The sequence below is a fragment of the Chiloscyllium plagiosum genome, chromosome 32 (genome assembly GCF_004010195.1).
Source record: "Chiloscyllium plagiosum isolate BGI_BamShark_2017 chromosome 32, ASM401019v2, whole genome shotgun sequence".
NCBI classification, from domain to species: Eukaryota; Metazoa; Chordata; class Chondrichthyes; order Orectolobiformes; family Hemiscylliidae; genus Chiloscyllium; species Chiloscyllium plagiosum.
In genome coordinates this window covers 35,132,999-35,152,810 of record NC_057741.1, presented here as the reverse complement: position 1 = coordinate 35,152,810, position 19,812 = coordinate 35,132,999, and the positions used below count along the sequence as shown (strand labels likewise).

Here is a 19,812-nt window from a genome sequence, read left to right as displayed (position 1 = left end):
CAACCAAGTGTGCAAAGTGAGTGCACATTTTGTATCTCTACATTCATCTATGCAAACACTCGTATGCATCAAATTTCAATGTCTAGATGTATTATCCATGGGCTTTTGCATTATTCAACAATCACAAATCTCTGTTGAAATAGTGCATGCAATAGAAATTCCATTACTTACGTAGTCACAATTACACTGAAATCCACAAACTTGTGAAGTATATCAGATCTGAGGACTTTCCGGTCTTCTAAAGATCCTAAGCACCAAAAGCAGCAAATCCATAAATTACTTAAAATAAAGAGTAAAAGGTGCTTTACCTAATGAAATTATACAGCTAAGTGCTGCATTAAGGTGAGGATTAGTACTATATGTGTAACTATTGTAATATTTTATTCTATTTCTCAACAATACCATTAGACTACAAGCTGTAGGAGAATTGGGTCACTCAGCCCACTGGGTTTTGTCCACCATTCTATGAAGATGTAACTAGCAGAGTCGGCAAGGGGCAGCCAGTTGATGTATATGTGGACATTCAGAAAATGAGAGATTATTGTGCAAGATTGAAGTGCACAGGATTGGGGAAAGTGTATTGAAATGGATGGAAAACTGGTTGGCAGAGAGAAAAAAAAAATAGGAATTAATGGGGTCCTTTTCAAATTGGCAGGCAGTAACTAGTGGGGTGCCACAGCTATTGGTGCTAGGACCCCAGCTATTCACAATATATATTGATTTGAATGTGGGAACAAAATGTAACATCTCAAAGTTTACAGATAATAACAAGTTAGGTGGGAGGGTGAAGTGCGACAAGAATGCAGGGATGTTTCAACATGTTCTGGACAGGTTGGGTGAGTGGGCAAATCAATGGCAGATGCAGTTTAACCTGGATAAATGCAAGATTATTCACTGGAAACAAAAACAAGGCAGCAGATTACTACCTGTATGGCAGTAAATTGGGGGAGGAGAGTGTGCAGCTGAATCTGGGTATCCTTGTGCACCAGGCGCTGAAGATTGGTATACAGGTGCAGCAGGTGGTAAAGAAGGCAAATGGTACGTGGCCTTCACTGTGAGAGGTTTAGAGTACAGGAGCAGGGATGTGTTGTTGCAGTTATACAGGGACTTGGTAAGGCCACAGCTAGAATATAGTGTGCAGTGTTGTCTCCTTTCCTGAGGAAGGATGATCTTGCTCTCGAGGGAGAGCAGCGAAGGTTTACCAGGCTGATTCCGGGGATGGTAGGATTGACGTAGGAGGAAAGATCAACAAGGTTAGGAATGTTTTTGCTGGAGTTCAGATGAATCGGGGCGGGAAGGAAAGAATTTCACTGGGGCTTACAAACTTCTATGACAACGAGACAGCGTAGATATAGGATGTTTCCAATGGTGGTTGCGCACAGAACCTGAGGTTATAGTCTGAGGATTTGGGAGTGAGCCATTTAGGACAGAAATGAGAAGACATTTCTTCACCCAAAGAGTAGTGGGCCTGTGAAATTCATTGCCACAGGAAGTTGATGATGCCAAAACATTGAATGTAATCAAGGTGCGGCGAGATATAATACTTGGGGAAAATGGGATCAAAGGTTATGGGTAGAAAACAGGATTAGGCTGTTGAGTTGGATGATCAGCCATGATTGTGATGAATGGCAGAGCAGGTTTGAAGGGGGGAATGGCCTCTTCCTATCTTTTATTTTTCTATTCAATCATGGCAGATATGTTTCTCAACCCCATTCTCCTGCCATCGCCTCAAAACCGTCAACCCCCATATTCTTCAAGATCCTATCTATCTCCTCAATGCACTCAATGACTTGACCTCCGCAGACTTTTGCAGTAATGAGTTCCACAGATCAACCATGGCTGGCTGAAGATCTCAATTCTTAAAAGGTTTTCCCTTCATTGAGACTTTGCCCTCAGGTCCTAGTCTCTCCTACTATTGGAAATTTGTTCTCCAAGTCCACTCCATCCAGGCCTCTCAGTATTATGAAGTTTTAATCAGATCATCCCCGCATCTTTTTAAACTCCATCGAGTGCAGATCCAGAGCCTTCAACTATACAAATATGACAAGCCTCATCACTGGGGTCATTCTTGCGAACCTCCTCTGGATGTCCCCCAATGTTAGCACATCCTTCCTTCGACACAGGTCCCGCATTACTCAATATCCGGAATTGAGTCAAATCCGAGCCTTATACAACCTTGGCAGTACATTGTTGCTTTGGTAGTCCAGCCCTCTTGAAATGAATGCCTACATTGTATTTGCCTGCCCAATCCCCAACTGAATGCGAACTTGAACAGAATCTTGAATTAGAACTCCCAAGTCCCCCTGTGCTTTGGATTTCAGAAGTAACTTCCTATTTAGAAAATAGTTTACAGTTATATTCTTCCCACCAAAGTGCATAACCACCATTTCCCACATCTTTTTCACGTTTGCTACTTCTTTGCCCATTTGCCCAATACGTCCAAGTCCTTCGGCAGCCTCCTGTTTCCTCAACACTGCCTGTCCTTCCACCTCTTTTTGTGTCACTTGGAAACTTAGCAACAATGCCCTCAGTTTCTTCATCCAGATCGCTAACATATGTGAATGGTTGTGGTCCCAACACTAACCTCTGCGGAACTCCTCTAGTACCCAGCTGCCATCATGAAAAAAAACCTTTACCCCACTTGTGGCCTTCTGCCAGTCAGCTAAATCCCCATCCATGCCAGTATCTTGACCCTTATAACACAGGCTGTTAACTTATTTTATTTAGCAGCTCCTGTGTAGCATCTCATCCATGGCTTTCTGGAAATCCAAACAGATCACATCCACAGGCTCTCTTTTGTCTAACTTGTTTGTTATCTCCTCAAAGAATTGTAAGATTGGTCAGACATGAATCTCCCTTGACAAAGCTGTATGGACTCTACTGTATCATGTACTTTCAAGTTCTCCAAAACCTCATCCTTAATAATGGACTCCAAAATCTTACCAATGACAGAGGTCAGGCTAACTGGCTGTTAGTTTCCAATCTTCTGCCTAACCATCCCCCCCCCCCCCCCCCCTCTCAAACGGGGGTGTTATAGGAGTAATTTTCCAGGCTTCTGGCACCCTCTGACTCCAGCAATGCCTTAAAGACCATCACCAATGCCTCTACAATCTCCTCCAGGGCTCTGCAGTCTAGTCCAACCAGTCCAAGTGATTTATCCACCTTCAGACCTTTCAGTTTCCCTAGCACATTCTTCTTGGTGATGGCCTCCTCACTTACCTCTGGCCCCTGTCTCTCCAAATTCTGGTATGCTGAGGTCTTCCACCATGAAGACTGATAAAAAATATCTATTCAGTTCCTCCACCATTTCTTTGCTCCCCATTACAACTTTGTCAGCCTCATTTTCCAGCAGTCCAATGTCCACTCTTGCTTCTCTCTCTCTCACCTGTCTTATCTAAAAGCTCCTGAAATATTCTTTTATATTACTAGCTCGCTTATCTTCATATTTCATCTCCTCCTTCTTGTTTTTTCTTTTAGTTATCCTGTGCTAGTTTTTAAAGGCTTCCCACTAATTTTCACCACATTGTATGCCTTTTCTTTTGCTTTTATGCTGTCCCTAAATTCCTTTGATTGCCTCATCCTCCGTTTAGATTTCTTCTTCCTTGGGATGAATTTCTGCTATGGTTCCCAAATTACCTCCAGAAACTCCTGCCATTGTTGCTCCACGATCTCCCTTGCCAGGCTCCCCTTCCAGCTCCTTTTTCATGTCATTGTAGCTTCCTTTATTCAATTGTAGTATCAGTACATCTGATTAAAAAGTTTTCCACTCAAAGTGAACTCTACCATTTTATGGTCACTGCTCCCTAAGGGTTCCTTCATCTTAATCAAGTCTGCCTCATTACACAACACTAATTCTAGAACTGCCTATTCCAAGTGAGCTCTAACACAAAATGCCCTTAGGCATTCCACAAATTCCTTACCTTGGATTCCACTATCAACCTCATTTTCTCAGTTCAACTGCATATTGATGTCCCCATAATGACTGTAATAACACCTTTCTTATTTGCCTTTTCTATTTCCTGATTTATTTTCTTCCCACATCCTATTACTAGGAGGCCTGTACACAACTTCCATTAGGATCTTTTTTCCTTTGCAGTTCCTCAACTCTACCCACTCAGGTTCTATGCCTTCTGACTGTATATCACTCGGAGTTATAGAGTCTTACAGCATGGAGACAGGCCCTTTAGTCCAAACTGGTCCATGCCGACCAAAATGTCCATCTACCATTTTCCTGCGCTTGGCCCATATCCTTCTAACCCTTTCCTATCCACATATTTACTCAACTGCCTTTTAAATGCTTTTTAATGTACCCACCTCAACCATTTCCGCTGGCAACTCAACCCACGTGTACAACTTCTTGCTATTAATTTCTAACTAACAAGGCAACATCACCCCTCTGCCCATTTACTTGTCCTTTCGAAAGGACATGCTACCTTGGATATTTCGTTCCTGGGCCTAGTCCTCTTACAGTTGTTTCTCAGTGATACCCATAACATCATATCTGCCAATCTGTGCTACAAGCTCATTTACCTTATTTTGTATACTGTGTGCATTTAAGTACAAAACCCTCAGTTGTGCTGACTGACACCCCACCCCCACACCTGCAACATTCTTAATTGCCCCCTTACTTCTGTTAGATTCTTGATCCTTTCCATATTCTCTGTCCTATTACTTGTTCTGGAAGCTTCAAGATCAGCTGAGCCCTCTCCCCCTTTAATCTTGTTCCATAAATTTCCATGCAACTGAACCTACCCCTCCACTATTTAGTTTAAAGCCTGATCTACAACACCAGTTACACAATTTGCCAGGACTCCGGTCCTAGCATAATTCAGCTGGACTAATTAAACCCCATTTATAAAAATCCAAAACTGCCCAATACCATTCCAGATTGTACCAAAAGTGTAATCCTAATAAACTAAGGCCTATTCTCACAGGATTATTTTATTAATCGCGTGGTAAAAGTGAAATATTAATGTCCAAATTCTAGTCTCAGATTGGAATTAATTTTATACATTTATTTTTCTCACTCCCTCCCAAAACATTTAAGTTATTTATCCACATTAACCTGAAACTCATAACTGTCTGCATTTCCTGCTCCAAACTTTTTTTTTTGCAGCAATGATGTTATTCGCACAGTAACATTTTGTACTTAAATCCCTTAAGCACTGAATTTTAATTGATTCTTCCCAAACAAAAAGCTGCCTATCACTGTTTGCCGAATGGGAATTGTTGCAGTGCACCCCAACATTTTAGTTTCACAGGGTGAAAACTCCAATTTACATTATCAATAATATAAAGGCTGCAGGTAGGTGCTTTAACTTTTGGCCTCATCTAAACAACTGAAAACCTGATAAATATAATTGGTGACTAAATTTTCTGTATTTGTTTACTGATTCAGAGCTTCTTCTGCCTAAAACTTGTTTTCCCTAGTCTTAAACATTACACTGGGTAAATACAAGCAGTCATGAAAATGTGTTGCTGGAAAAGCGCAGGTGGTCAGGCAGCATCCAAGGAACAGGAGAATCGACTGTAGAAGGACTGAAGAAGGGCTTATGCCCGAAACGTCGATTCTCCTGTTCCTTGGATGCTGCCTGACCTGCTGCGCTTTTCCAGCAACACATTTTCAACTCTGATCTCCAGCATCTGCAGCACTCACTTTCTCTAAAATACAAGCAGTCAGCATAGATAACACATCAAAATATGTCAAATGATTTTTTTTAACAGGAATATAAAGCTTGCAGAAGTGAGACATTGCAAATTTTGCTGTTTGTGCACAGCTGCAATTTGAAATACAATTTCAAACAGCACTTGCAATTTTTGAAGCTTGATTCCAACTTGCATAAGAATGCACACATTCCAATATTAGGGTTTAAAGGTCAACTTATCAGACAAGGAAATGGAGGCAACATGATAGGACTTTACGAAATTACCTCAGCTTGAAGATTCTTCTCAAATCTGCATTATTTACATTTCAATATACTCCAATTAACAAAATACCAATTTTGTAATAGCCATCTCAATATATTACGCTGAGAAATTTGAATGAAATTTTAAATGAATGGAGTGAAAACTTCAGTCAAGAACTTAACATTCAGATTGTAGTGCACAAAAATAATGGTAAATCCATTCTTTATGATACATAATGGAGTAAAAGGCCACAGCTCTATTACTGAGCACAGCAACTAAATGGAATTCAAATAAAGTTTAAAAAAAACACAAAATGGCAGGGTGTAGAATAGAACAGAAATTTAAAAACAAACTAATTTATAATATAATAGCATGTGCAATATTTTTGCAATACAGTGGGTCAAATTTTACTGAAAGTCAACAGCATCTGAAGGACATATTCAGTTGGTAATGTGCAAACTGGGAAGCAACTTGTGAGGAAGTAGTATCACCAGAATCATAACATCACCAAAAGTTGCTGATCAATTTGCAGTGCTTTGTCAACTTTGTGAAAACAGCATCTGAAGATTAATCTCAATGTGGCTATGTGAATGGTTGCAGGATATGTCTTAACTAGTACTGGAGCTGTGAAAAACAGGACATTTCACAATGCAAGTATAATTACCCCATTTTTAAAACTGTAATAAATGCAAAATATTGCAAATTCTGAAGGTCTGAAGACTTTGGACAGTCATACTGGACTCAAAACTTTAACTCTCTCTTCACAGATGCTGTCAGACGTTCTGCATTCCCCCAGGACCACGTTTTTATTATTGAAATAATAATACTTGCCAAATAAATAACCTTGGCACTGCATAAGTGCAGAACCTCTTTTCGTGAAGTGCACATTATTTTCAGAAATATTTAAAGTGATAAAATGAAACATTTATTTATTTTACTTTCCAGTCTGCCCCCTTTCTCTCATTCATTTTTCCCAATTTGTACATCCAGTTTAAGATTAAAATCATTCTGCTTCTTAGTCCTTGCCCTACTCAACACTTAAACCAAAGCAAGTAAAAGCAAAAAAAAGTGCCGAATGCTAGAAGCTGACACAAAAACTTCATGCTTAAATCACACTGGTTAAGGAGACATTTCCAGTGCCATCTCCAATCAATGCCCAAAATATGGGGCTGCATTGCTATGAGCTCACCGTTATAAAAATGTTTAAACATTGAACAGTTATGAACAAATCAAGCAAATGTGGCATGCCATGAGATGTTGAATCCCAGAAAAATCAAATCGGATATGTAAAATTTAGCTTCTTACTTAAAAATTACAAGTTAATCTTTAAGCTCATGCAGCACAGTCATAAATTGCAAAATTCTGCATAAAACCTCAAGTGGAAGATTTTTTTTTGCCCCAAAACACAACCAGTTTGATTGTTAGCTATTGTGGTATTTTCCCTCAACATATAAGAAAGGGATGATAACCTTATTGGAATTGTATTATAGACCCCCTAATAGTCAGAGGGAAATTGAGATTGAAACTTGTAAGGAGATCTCAGCTATGTGCAAGAATAATAGGGTGATTATGGTAGAGGATTTTAACTTTCCAAACATAGACTGGGACTACCATAGTGTTAAGGGTTTAGATGGAGAGGAATTTCTTAAGTGTGTACAAGACAATTTTCTGATTCAGTATGTGGATGTACCTACTACAGAAAGTGCAAAACTTGATCTCCTCTTGGGTAATAAGGCAGAGCAGGTGACGGAGGTGTCAGTGGGGGTGCACTTTAGGGCCAGTGACCATAATTCTCTTAGATTTAAAATAATGATTGAAAAGGATAGACTAGATCTAAAAGTTGAAGTTCTAAATTGGACACAGGCCAATTTTGATAGTATTAGGCAAGAGCTTTCAAAACCTGATTGGGGGCAAATGTTCACAGGTAAAGGAACGGCTGGAAAATGGAAAGCTTTCAGAAATGAGATAACGAGAATCCAGAGAAAGTATATTCCTATTAGGGTGAAAGGAAAGGCTGGTAGGTATAGGGAATGCTGGATGACTAAAGAAATTGAGGATTTGGTTAAGAAAAAGGAGGAAGCATATGTATGGTATAGACAGGAGAGAGATCGAGTGAATCCTTAGAAGAGGAGAAAGGAATTAGGAGTATACTTCAGAGGGAAATCAGGAGGGCAAAAAGGGGACATGAGATAGCTTTGGCAAATAGAATTAAGGAGAATCCAAAGAGTTTTACAAATATATTAAGGACAAAAAGGTAACTAGGGAGAGAATAGGGCCCCTCAAAGATCAGCAAGGTGGCCTTTGGGTGTAGCCACAGGAGATGGGGGAGATACTAAATGAGTATTTTGTATCAGTATTTACAGTGGAAAAGGATATGGATGATATAGACTGTAGGGAAATAGATAATGACATCTTGCAAAATGTCCATATTACAGAGGAGGAAGTGCTGGATGCCTTGAAACGGGTAAAGGTGGATAAATCCCCAGGACCTGATCAGGTGTAACCTAGAACACTGAAACAGCAGCTAATGAACTTGAAAGACCCTATACAGACAACAAGCAAAACTAATGTCATCTACAAAATACCTTGCAAGAACTGTAACAAACACTACATGGGCCAGACAGACAGAACACTAGCTACCAGGATATGTGAAAACCAACTCTCACTAGTATCCTTACAAACTGACGAGGAAGGACACCACTTCAACTGGGACAACACATCCATCCCAGGACAAGCCAAACAAAGATACACGCGAGAATTTCTGGAAGCATGGCATTCCATCCGGAACTCTATCAACAAACACATTGGCTTGGATCACTGAGAACATGAACAGGAAATGACATCACCATAGGAAATCACCAACCCAAGGAAACTCAAACATATAAACAGAAAGCGGGCTACACCATCAGTGCTTCATTCGGAGGCTCACTGAAGATGTTACCTAGTATGATGACAAGACATCTGAAAACAAAACTTCCAGCTCAGCAAACGTACATCCAGAACCTCAACCTGAGCTACAAAGCTTTTATAAACTTGCTAAGATTACTGATGCCAGGAAATGATACAACTGTCCATATGCCCATATATAACAAAAACAAATGTTTTGCTGCATTTGGTTTGAGAAGTAAAATGGAAAATATGAATTGGAAGGAAAGACTGTGGTACCATACGAACATACAAGTGCACAGCAGGTATAGGCCATTCAGTCCCTCAAGCCTGTTTAGCCAGTCAATAAGATAGCCGATCTGACTGTGCCTTCAACCCCACATTCTCATTCACCTGATAATCTTTGACTCCCTCATGAGTCAAAACTCTGCCTCCCATCTAGAAAACATTCAATAACTCTTTCTCAGAGCAGCGGAAGCAGACTCATGGATCTTCAGAGAAATAATTTCTCCTACTCTCCATCTTAAATGCAAGGCCTTTTTATTTTTAAACAGTGTTTCCTATTTCAAGTCTTTCATAAGGAGAAAACATCCTTTCTTCATTATCCCTTTCATAAATGTCAATAAGATCACTTCTTACTTTTCAACATATGAATGGATAAGGCCCAGTCTATCCAACTTTTCCACACAAGATAACCCCCATTTTTGGTACGAGTCAATCAAACTTTCTCTGAATTGCAAATGATACATATATTTTCTTAAATAAGGATTCCAAAACTATACAGAACTCCAGATGTGTTCTTGCCAATGTTCTGCAGAGCTTTAGCAAAGTATCTCGTTTTGCTCTGTTCCTCTTGCAGCAAATGACATTCATTTGTTTTCATAATCACTTGTACATTAACTTATGCGAATCATGTACCAGAGGCCCAGATTCCTCGGAGTTCAGCAATCCCTCTGCATTTAAGTATGTCTTTTTAAAAAAATCATTCCTGGTAAAATAGCTAGTTTGCATTTTCTTACATGATATGCCAACTACCAAACTTTGGACCACTCACTTAACCATCTATACCCTTTTGCAGACTCATATTCTTTTCACAACTGACTTTGCTTCTTATTTTTGTGACATTGGCAACCATATTTTTGGTTTGTTCATCCAAATCATAACATAAATGGTCAATAGTTGAGGTTTCTTTGGTGCACCACTCATCACAGCTTGCGAACCTGAAAAATGGGAGAAAGTGAGGACTGCAGATGCTGGAGATCAGAGTCGAAGAGTGTAATGTTGGAAAAGCATAGCAGGTCAGGCAGCATCTGAGGAGCAGGAGAGTCGACGTTTTGGGCATAAGTCCTTTATCAGCTATTCCTTCCAATCCATAAAATGACCCATTTATACCTCCTCTTTTCCACTAACCAATCTGCTCTGCAACTGTGGTACTCTTTACACCATAAGGTCTTATTGTACATAGTAATCTTCGATGTGGCAGCTTTCCAAATGCCTTTTGGAAATCTAAGTAGACAACACCCACTTTCTTCTTCATCCACACTGGAGTTTTCTGAAGTAACATGCAATGAGTTATTTAAACATAATTTCTCTTTCATAAAAGAATGATGACCCCACCTGATTGCATCGAGATTTTCCAAGTAGTACTTTGTTATATCTTCTTTCATAAAAGATTGCAGCATATGACAGATGTTAAGCAAACTGGTGTGTATCTACCCAATTTGATTTCCCCCATCTTGAATAGATGAGTCACATTTGTTATTTTCCAATCTGATGGAATCTTTCCAGATTTCAGAGAATTTTGTAAAATTAAAACTTAATCATGTAACACTTCAGCAGCAATTTCTTTTAAGACCCTAGGATGAAATGTATCAGGATTTTGTCAGCTGTTTTAATAAATTTCTCATTAATTATGTTCCTAGCTAGCTTTCTCTTTTACTCTAATTTCACTGTCCTCATTGAGAGAACATAAAACATTACAGCGCAGTACAGGCCCTTCTGCCCTTGATGTTACGCCGACGTGTGAAAATAATCTGATGCTCATCTTACCGATATCATTCCATTATTATCCATATGCATGTCCAATGCCCATTTAAATGCCCTTAACGTCGGCGAGTGTACTACTGTTGCACGCAGTTCGTTCCACTCCCCTGCTACTCAGTGAAGAAACTATCCCGAATATCTGTCCTAAATCTATCACCCCTCAATTTAAAGCTATGTCCCCTCATGTTAGTCTTCACCATCGGAGGAAAAAGGCTCTCACTGTCCACCCTATTTAACCTTCTGATTATCTTATACGTCTCAATTAAGTCACCTCTCAACCGTCTTCTCTGCAACGAAAACCTCAGTTCCCTCAGCCTTTCCTTGTAAGACCTTCCTTCCATACCAGGCAACATCCTAGTAAATCTCCTCTGAACCCTTCCCAAAGATTCCACATCCTCCCTATAATGCGGTGATCAGAACTGCATGCAATACTCCAGGTGCAGCCTTACTAGTGTCTTGTACAGCTGAAGCATGACCTTGTGGCTCAGAAACCCAATCCCCCTACCCAACACACCATATGCCTTCTTAACAAACCTATCAACCTGGGTGGCAACTTTCAGGGATTTATGCACCAGGATACAGATCTCTCTGTTCACCTGCACTGCCAAGAATGTTACCTTTATACCAGTACTCTGCATTCTGTTATTTCTTCCAAAGTGAACAACCTCACATTTTTCTGCATGAAACTCCATTTGCCACTTTTCAGCACAGCATCTTATCTATGTCCCTCTGTAACCCATAACATCCTTCAGCACTATCCACAACTCTGCCTACCTTAGTGTCATCTGCAAATTTACTAATCCAAGTTTCTACGCCCACATCCAGATCATTTATAAAACTGACAAACAGCAATGGCCCCAAAACAGATCCTTGCAGCACACCACTGGTAACCGAGTTCCATGGTGAAGATTTCCCATCAACTAGCACCCTCTGTCTTCTTTCAGCTAGCCAATTTCTAATCCAAACCACTAAATCACCCTCAATCCCATGCCTCAGTATTTTGTACAATAGCCTACCATGGGGAACCTTATCAAGCACCTTACTGAAGTCCATATACACCAGATCAACGCTTTACTTTCATCCACCTGTTTTGTCACCTTCTCAAAGAACTCAATAAGGTTAGTGAGGCATGACCTACCCTTCACAAAACCGTGTTGACTACCCCTAATCAAATTATTCTTTTCTAGATTATTATAAAGCCAACGTCTTACATCATTTTCCAACACCTTACCCACAACAGAAGTAAGGCTTACTGGCCTATAATTATCAGGGTTTTCCTGACTCCCCTTCTTAAACAAGGGAACAACAATTGCCATCCTCCACTCTTCTGGCACTACTCCTGCTGACAATGATGACATAGAGATCGAAGGCAAAGGCTCTGCAATCACCTCCCTGACTTCCCAGAGAATCAGAGGATAAATCCCCTCCGGCCCAGGGGGGGGTCTATCTATTTTCAGATCTTCCAAAGTCACTAACACCACCTCTTTCTCAAACTCAATAGCATCTAATCTTGTAGCTTATATCTCCGTATTCTCACTAACATTGCCCTTTTCCAATGTGAATACTGACGAAAAGTATTAATTAAGCGCTTCCCCTACGTCCTCAGATTCCACACACAACTTTTGACTACTATCTTTGATTGGTTCTAATCTTACTCTGGTCATTCTTTTATTCCTGATATACCTACAGTCTTCAGGTTTTCCTTCATCCTATCTGCCAACAACTTCTTATGTCCCTTCCTGGCTCTTCTTAGCCCTCTCTTTAGATCTTTTCTGGCTATCTTATAACACTGAAGCCTCCTATTTGAGCCTTCGTGCCTCATCCTCAGATAAGCAGCCTTATTCCTCTTGAAAAGAGCTTCAACTTCTTTAGTAAAAGATGGCTCCCCCTCTCAACAACTACCGCCCTGCTTAATAAGGACTAAACAAGGACCTGCAGTAGCTGTTCCTTGAATGAGCTCCACCCCCTGCAGTTTACTTCCCCATCCTACACATCCTAAATCTTGCCTAATCGCATCATAATTGCCTTTTCCCCAGTTATACCTCTTTCCCTGCGAGATATACGTACCTCTGTCCATTGCTATTGTAAACATAACTGAATTATGGTCACTATTGCCAAAAAGTGCTTACCTACCTCCAAATCTAATTTGTGGCCAGGTTCATGCCCCAGTATCAAATCAAATATGGCATCACCCCTTGTTGGCCGTCTACATACGATGTCAGAAAACCCTCTTACACCTATTGAACAAAAACTGACCCATATAAACTACTTGAACTATAGTGTTCTCAGTCAATATTTGGGAAGTTAAAGTCCCCCATAACAGCTATCCTGTTACGCTCGTTCTTATTGAGAATCATCTTTGCTATCCTTTCCTCTACATCCCTGGAACAAAGAGGAGGCCTGTAGAAAACTCCCAATGGGGTAACCTCTCCTTTCCTGTTTCTAACCTCAGCCCAAACTACCTCAGTGGATGAGTCCTCAAATGTTCTCTCAGCTGCGTAATACTAACCTTGATTAACAATGCCACACCCCCCACCCCCTTAAAACCATCATCACTGTTCTTGCTGAAACATCTAAATCCTGGAATCTGCAACAACCATTCCCGTCCCTCCTCTAGCCAGGTCTCAAATCATTTTTGCTGTTATTAATATTCTATCTTCTGATTTTCCACTTAACTTTACAGAAGAATAAGCATTTTCTTTCAATTCAATACTATCTTGATTTTTCTTAATTAGCACAGATGGACTCTGCTCCTTGGAACTATTCTCTCTCACAGGAATACATACTTTGAGCATTCTAAAACATATCCTCAAAAATCTCCATTTTATCTCTAGTAACTTATAATCTAATTTCTCAGTACACCTGCTGAAGGAAGGATGTTGTTAAACTGGAAATAGTACAAAAAAACTTTTATAAAGGATGCTGCCGAGACTGGAGGGTTTAGTTATAAAGGACTGTCTTGGACTTGATTCTCCTGGAGCATTGGAGGTAGAGGGGTGACCTTATAGAGATTTATAAAATCATGAAGGGCATGGAGAAGGTGAACAGCCAAGGTTTATTTCCCAGGGTAGGAGTATCCAAAGCTAGAAACATAGGTTTAAGGTGAGAGGGGAAAGATTGAAAAAGGGATCGGAGGGGCAACCTTTTCAGACAGAGGGTGATACGTTGTAGAACCAGCTGCCAGAGCAAGTGTTAGAGGTGGGTGCAATTACAAGTTGGGCCAAAAAGTCTGTTTCCATGCTGTGTGACTTTATGATTTCATACAGGTCTTTCTTTATTCCATCAATTTCCCTGGTTTAAGCTTCAAATACTAATCTAGAGTCCATTCTCTCCTGGATACGGAATGTGATCTTCAATTACGATAAACGATACGTAGAAGGGCCTTCATTATGAGATCATGAATTAAATCGGTGTCATTGCACAGTACCATAGATAACACAGCCTGCTCTCTGGTTGGCTCTAGAACCTGCTAGTCTAAGAAACTTTCCTGAACTAATTTACTACATTTATCTTACTTTATTTAGAAAGTGTTTCAAATAAGTAAGCAGAGGAGTGCAATTAAAAAAACCCCAAAAAACTGTGCAGCTTCTTTCGTTAGGGCAATTATTGCACACAAATCTTACCATAATAAAGAAGGACTTTGAGATCAGGACACCACTGTTTAAGTTCCCGGATCCAGTTGTCTAAGGAAAAGAGAATTTTTTTTTAAAATGATAATGGCAACAGTAGGTTTATTTATACTAAGATTGAATCATGTGTTCGCCTTTACATGTTCTGAAGTAACTTTGTACTAAAAGAATTAATATTGCAAGTCATAGAGAACTGTCAAAACATTAATAATGTATGAAACACAGGAGGCTGGAGGGGAATGAGAAACACGACTAAACAGCAAAAAAGACAAGTTAATTTCTGTGTTAGTTTTCAATAGCTCATCACTTGATTTAGCATTTTGGGATTTAACATTACCTAGGGTAGAAGCAGGTACAATGATGAGATGTGGTCCTTTATCTCCTTCTTGGTAAAGGTAGGCAAGGAATGATATAGCTTGTACAGTTTTCCCCAGTCCCTGCATGTAAATATAACATGATTGAAACATGAACAAACTACACCCTCTCCATCCCTGACAGGAATAAAAAGTGTTAGCTTTTCATACTATTTAGTAGATGAATTATTGAAATCTAGATCATCAATATTTACTACGGGGAAACCTGTCAGGAAGAAGCTATTACTCAGATAATGTAAACAATACCAATTTACATTTTAACAGCACAGGTAGAAAACAAGTTGTAATCATTTGAGAACAAAATATTATGTTTGAAATTTGCAACAATAAAACACATTGTAAAGTAGTCACGCAGGGCAGAAAATGCATTTTTATAGATTCTGAACATCATGCAGATTTAGCATTATGCATTGGGTTAGGTTTGAATCCAGTTATTTGGCCCATTTTATGTTTTAGAGTCAGAGATATACAGCATGGAAACAGACCCTTCGGTCCAACTCGTCCATGCCAACCAAATATCCCAACCTAATCTAACCTCAATTGCCAGCACCAAGCCCATATCCCTTCAAACCCTTCCTATGCATATACCTCTCCAGATGCCTTTTAAAAGGTGTAATTGTACTAGCCTCCAGCATCTCATTCCAAACACGTATCATCCTCTGCGTGAAATAGATGCGCCTTTGGTCTCTTTTATATCCTTCCCCTCTCACCCTTAAACCTATGCTCTCCAGTTCTGGACTCCCCCACCGCAGGGCAAAGACTTTGTCCATTTATCCTATCCATGCCCCTCATAACTTTATAAACCTCTATAAGGTCACCCCTCAGCCTCCGATGCTGCAGGGAAAATAGCCCTAGCCTATTTAACTTCTCCCTATAGCTCAAACCCTCCAACTCTGGCAATATCCTTCTAATTCTTTTCTGAACCCTTTCAAGTTTCATAACATCCTTCCAAAAGGAAGGAGAATAGAATTCCACATGATATTCCAAAAGTGGCATAACCAATGTCCTGTACTGCTGCAACATGACTTCCAACTCCTGTACTCAATACTCTGACCATTAAAGGAAGCATACCAAATGCCGTCTTCACTATCCTATCTACCTGCAATTCCACTTTCAAGGAGCTATGAACCTGCACTCCAAGGTCTCTTTGTTCAGCAACACTCCCTAGGACCTTACCATTGTATGTCCTGCTAAGATTTGCTTTCCCAAAATGCAGCACCTCACATTTATCTAAATTAAATTCCATCTGCCACTTCTCAGCCCATTGGCCCATCTGATCAAGATCCTGTTGTATTCTGAGATAACCTTCTTCGCTCTCCACAGCACCTCCAATTTGTCTCATCTGCAAACTTAGTAACTATACCTCTTATGCTCACATCCAAATAATTTATATAAATGATGAAAAGTAGTGGACCCAGCACAGATCTTTGTGGCACTCCACTCGTCACAGGCCTCCAGTCTGAAAAACAACCCTCCACCACCATCCTTGGTCTTCTACCTTAGAGCCAGTTCTGTATCCAAATGGCTAGTTCTCCCTGCAATCCTTGAGAACTAACCTTGCTAACCAGTCTCCTATGGGGAACCTTGTTGAACACCTTACTGAATCCATATACAGCATGTCTACCACTCTGCCCTCATCAATCCTCTTTGTTACTTCTTCAAAAAACTCAAATCAAGTTCATGAGATATGATTTCCCACGCACAAAGCCACGTTGACTAACCCAACTCAGTCTTTGCCTTTCCAAATACATGTACATCCTGTCCCTCAGGATTCCCTCCAACAACTTGCCCACCACCGACGTCAGGCTCACTGGTCTATAGTTCCCTGGCTTGTCTTTACCACCTGTTTTAAATAGTGGCACCACGTTAGCCAACCTCCAGTCTTCCGGCACCTCACCTGTGATTATCGATGATACAAATATCTCAGCAAGGGGCCCAGCAATCATTTCCTTAGCTTCCCACAGAGTTCTAGGGTACACCCAATCAGGTCTTGGGGATTTATTCACTTTTATACATTTCAAGACATCCAGCACTTCCTCCTTGGCAATATGGACATTTTTCAAGATGTCACCATCTATTTCCTTACATCCCATATCTTCCATGTCCTTCTCCACAGTAAACACTGATGCAAATTGTCCGTAGTGTTAGGTAAGGGATAAATGGAGGGGTAGGGGTGGGTTACGCTTCGGCGGGTCGGTGTGGACTTGTTGGGCCGAAGGGCCTGTTTCCACACTGTAAAGTAATCTAATCTAATCTAAATCCACACCGACCCGCCGAAGCGCAACCCACCCAGACCCGTTCCCCTACATTTACTCCTTCATTTAACACCAGGGGCAATTTAGCATGGCCAATTCACCTAACCTGCACATTTTTGGACTGTGGGAGGAAACCGGAGCACCCGGAGGAAACCCACGCAGACATGGGGAAAATGTGCAAACTCCACACAGTCAGTCGCCTGAGGTTGGAATTGAACCCGGGTCTCTGGCGCTGTGAGGCAGCAGTACTAACCACTGTGCCACCGTGCCTTCCTGATTTCCCTCTGAAGTATAATCCTATTGCCTTTATACTCTGATGACTCACTCAATCTATAACTGACATATGCTTCTTTTCCTTAACCAAACCCTCAATTCCTCTCGTTATTCCACATTCCCTACACCTACCAGCCATTCCTTTCACCCTAACAGGAATATGCTGTCTCTGGACTCATTATCTCATTTTCCAGCTGTCCTTTTACTTGCAAACATCTGCCCCCAATCAGCTTTTGAAAGTTCTTGCCCAAATGGTCAAAACTAGCCTTTCCCCAATGGTTTTGGAGATTATTGTTGAAATGGGAACTAGTTGAGAGGACATATTCTGTCATTTATCAGGATTATGAATAGAGTAATATAGAAATACAAGAAGCATCTCATGTGTCCTCATTTTTCTTCTCAAACCACAGCATGGGTAGCTTTCAAAATCTTCCAGCTAAGGATCGTTAACATGAGAGTTGCAGGATCCTCAGTCCCTGCCTTTGTCCAACAGATTCAAGTCTACTGCTCCTTGTGAGGATGGGAATGGGCACTGAATAAAGGATGAGCCAAGTGACCATGCACTGTAGTGCAGGGGGCCATTCAAGTGGGGAGGGAGAAGAGAAACGCTATTGTAATTGGGGATAGTATCTTTAGAGGCATAGACACCTGTTCTGTGGCCAGGATCGAGAGTCCTGAAGGTTGCGTTGCCTGCCTGATGCTCAGGTTCGGCCTCGCTCATCTGGGCTGCAGTGGAACTTGGAATGGGAAGGTAAAGATCCAGTGGTCATGGTCCACGTAGGTACCAACAACCTAGATAAAACTACAGCACAGGTTCTGCTAAGGGAGTATGAACAGCTAGGAGCGAAATTAAAAAGCAGAACCAAAAAGCTGATCATCTCTGGATTACTACCTGAGCCACGAGCTAATTGGTACAGGGCTTATAAGATTAAGCAAATAAACACGTGGCTCAAAGATAAATGTGGGAGAAATGGGTTTGAATTCATGGGACACTGGCACCAGTATTGGAGAAAAAGGGATTGTCTTCATCTGAACCGTGCTGGGGCCAGAGTCCTAGTGAAACGCATAACTAGGACTGAAGACAGAGTTTTGAAGTGAATGGGGTGAGGAGGCTCATTTATAGGGGAAATTAGAAAACACAAATTAAAGGAGGAGACAAGAGCACAGAACTCAGGCAAGGTTGTTAAAATCTCCAACAGAGGACAGAAATGTACAGAAAGGGGTAGCAATCAAATTTCAAGCACACTGGACAAATGTATAACAATGAGAAGAGGGACAGTTAATACAGAACTCAATGTGTTATATCTGAAAGCACACAGTATAAAGAAATAAGGTAAATGACCATGTGACACACAAATTGGCAGGTACGATGTGGTGGACATCACAGCTACAAAGGGATCAGGACTGAGAGGTGAATATTCAAAGGTATACATCTTATTGAAAAGATAGGCAGGTGGACAGATGGGGTGAGGTCGCCTTATTAGTAAGAAATGAAATTAAATCAACAGTAAGAAATAAGTAGGGTCAGATGTTTAGAATCTGTGTGGGTAGAATTGAGGAACTGCAACGGGTAAAAAGACCATAGTTGGAGTTACGTACAGGTCTCCAAATAGCAGCCAGGAGGTGGAGCGCAAGACACATCAGGAGACAGAAAAGTTTGTAGGAAAGGCAAAGTTACAGTGATCACAGGGGATTTCAATATGCAGGTATTCTGGGAAAATCAGGTTGGTAGCAGATTGCAAGAAAAGGAATTTGCGGAATGTCAATGAAATGTCATTTTGGAACAGCTTGTGATGCAGCCCACTAGGGAACAGGTAATAGCAGATTTAGTGCTGTTCTATGAGGCAGACATGATAAGGGACCTTAAGCTGAAGGGATCTTTAGGAGGCAGTGATCATAATATGGTCGAATTTACTCTGCAATTTGAGGGAGAAGGTAGAATCAAAGATAATGGTATTACAGCTGAATAAAGGTAACTACAGAGGCATGAGGGAGGAACTCGACAGAATTGACTGGGAGAGGAGCCGAACAGGAAAGCCAGTGGAACAGCAACGGCGAGAGTTTCTGGGAGTAATTCAGGAAACACAGCAGAAATCCGTCCCAAGGAAAATGCAGCATGGTACAGGGAGGATGAGGCAACCATGATTGACTAGATTAAAACAAAAGGATGAAAAATTACAGACCAATTAGCCTAGCCTTGGTCATGGAGAAGATTGTGGAAGCCATTGTGAAGGATGAGACTTCTGAATACTTGGAAGCGTATGGCAAAATAGGGCAAAGTCAGCATGGCTTCATCAAGAGGAGGTCATGCCTGAGAAATCTGCTAAAAGTCTCTGAGGAAGTAACAAGCAGGTTAGACCAAGGTGAGCCAATTGATGTTTTCTACCTGGACTTCAAGACTTCTTTGACAAGGTGCCGCACAGATTAGATTAGATTACATTACAG

At 40.8% G+C, this 19,812-nt stretch overlaps 1 protein-coding gene across 4 annotated transcripts in view; it reads right to left on the bottom strand.

Moving 5' to 3' along the window:
- The window catches only part of LOC122539496 (SWI/SNF-related matrix-associated actin-dependent regulator of chromatin subfamily A containing DEAD/H box 1-like), a 121,726-nt gene that overhangs the window by 28,640 nt on the left and 73,274 nt on the right, over nucleotides 1-19,812 (bottom strand). For all 4 annotated transcript variants that reach the window (XM_043674405.1, XM_043674403.1, XM_043674404.1 and 1 more), the window contains 3 exons: nucleotides 14,803-14,902; nucleotides 14,460-14,519; nucleotides 172-247 (listed from right to left, as the gene is read on the bottom strand). In XM_043674405.1, coding sequence (XP_043530340.1) covers nucleotides 172-247; nucleotides 14,460-14,519; nucleotides 14,803-14,902 — 236 coding nt within the window. The remainder of the gene's footprint in view (nucleotides 1-171; nucleotides 248-14,459; nucleotides 14,520-14,802; nucleotides 14,903-19,812) is intronic.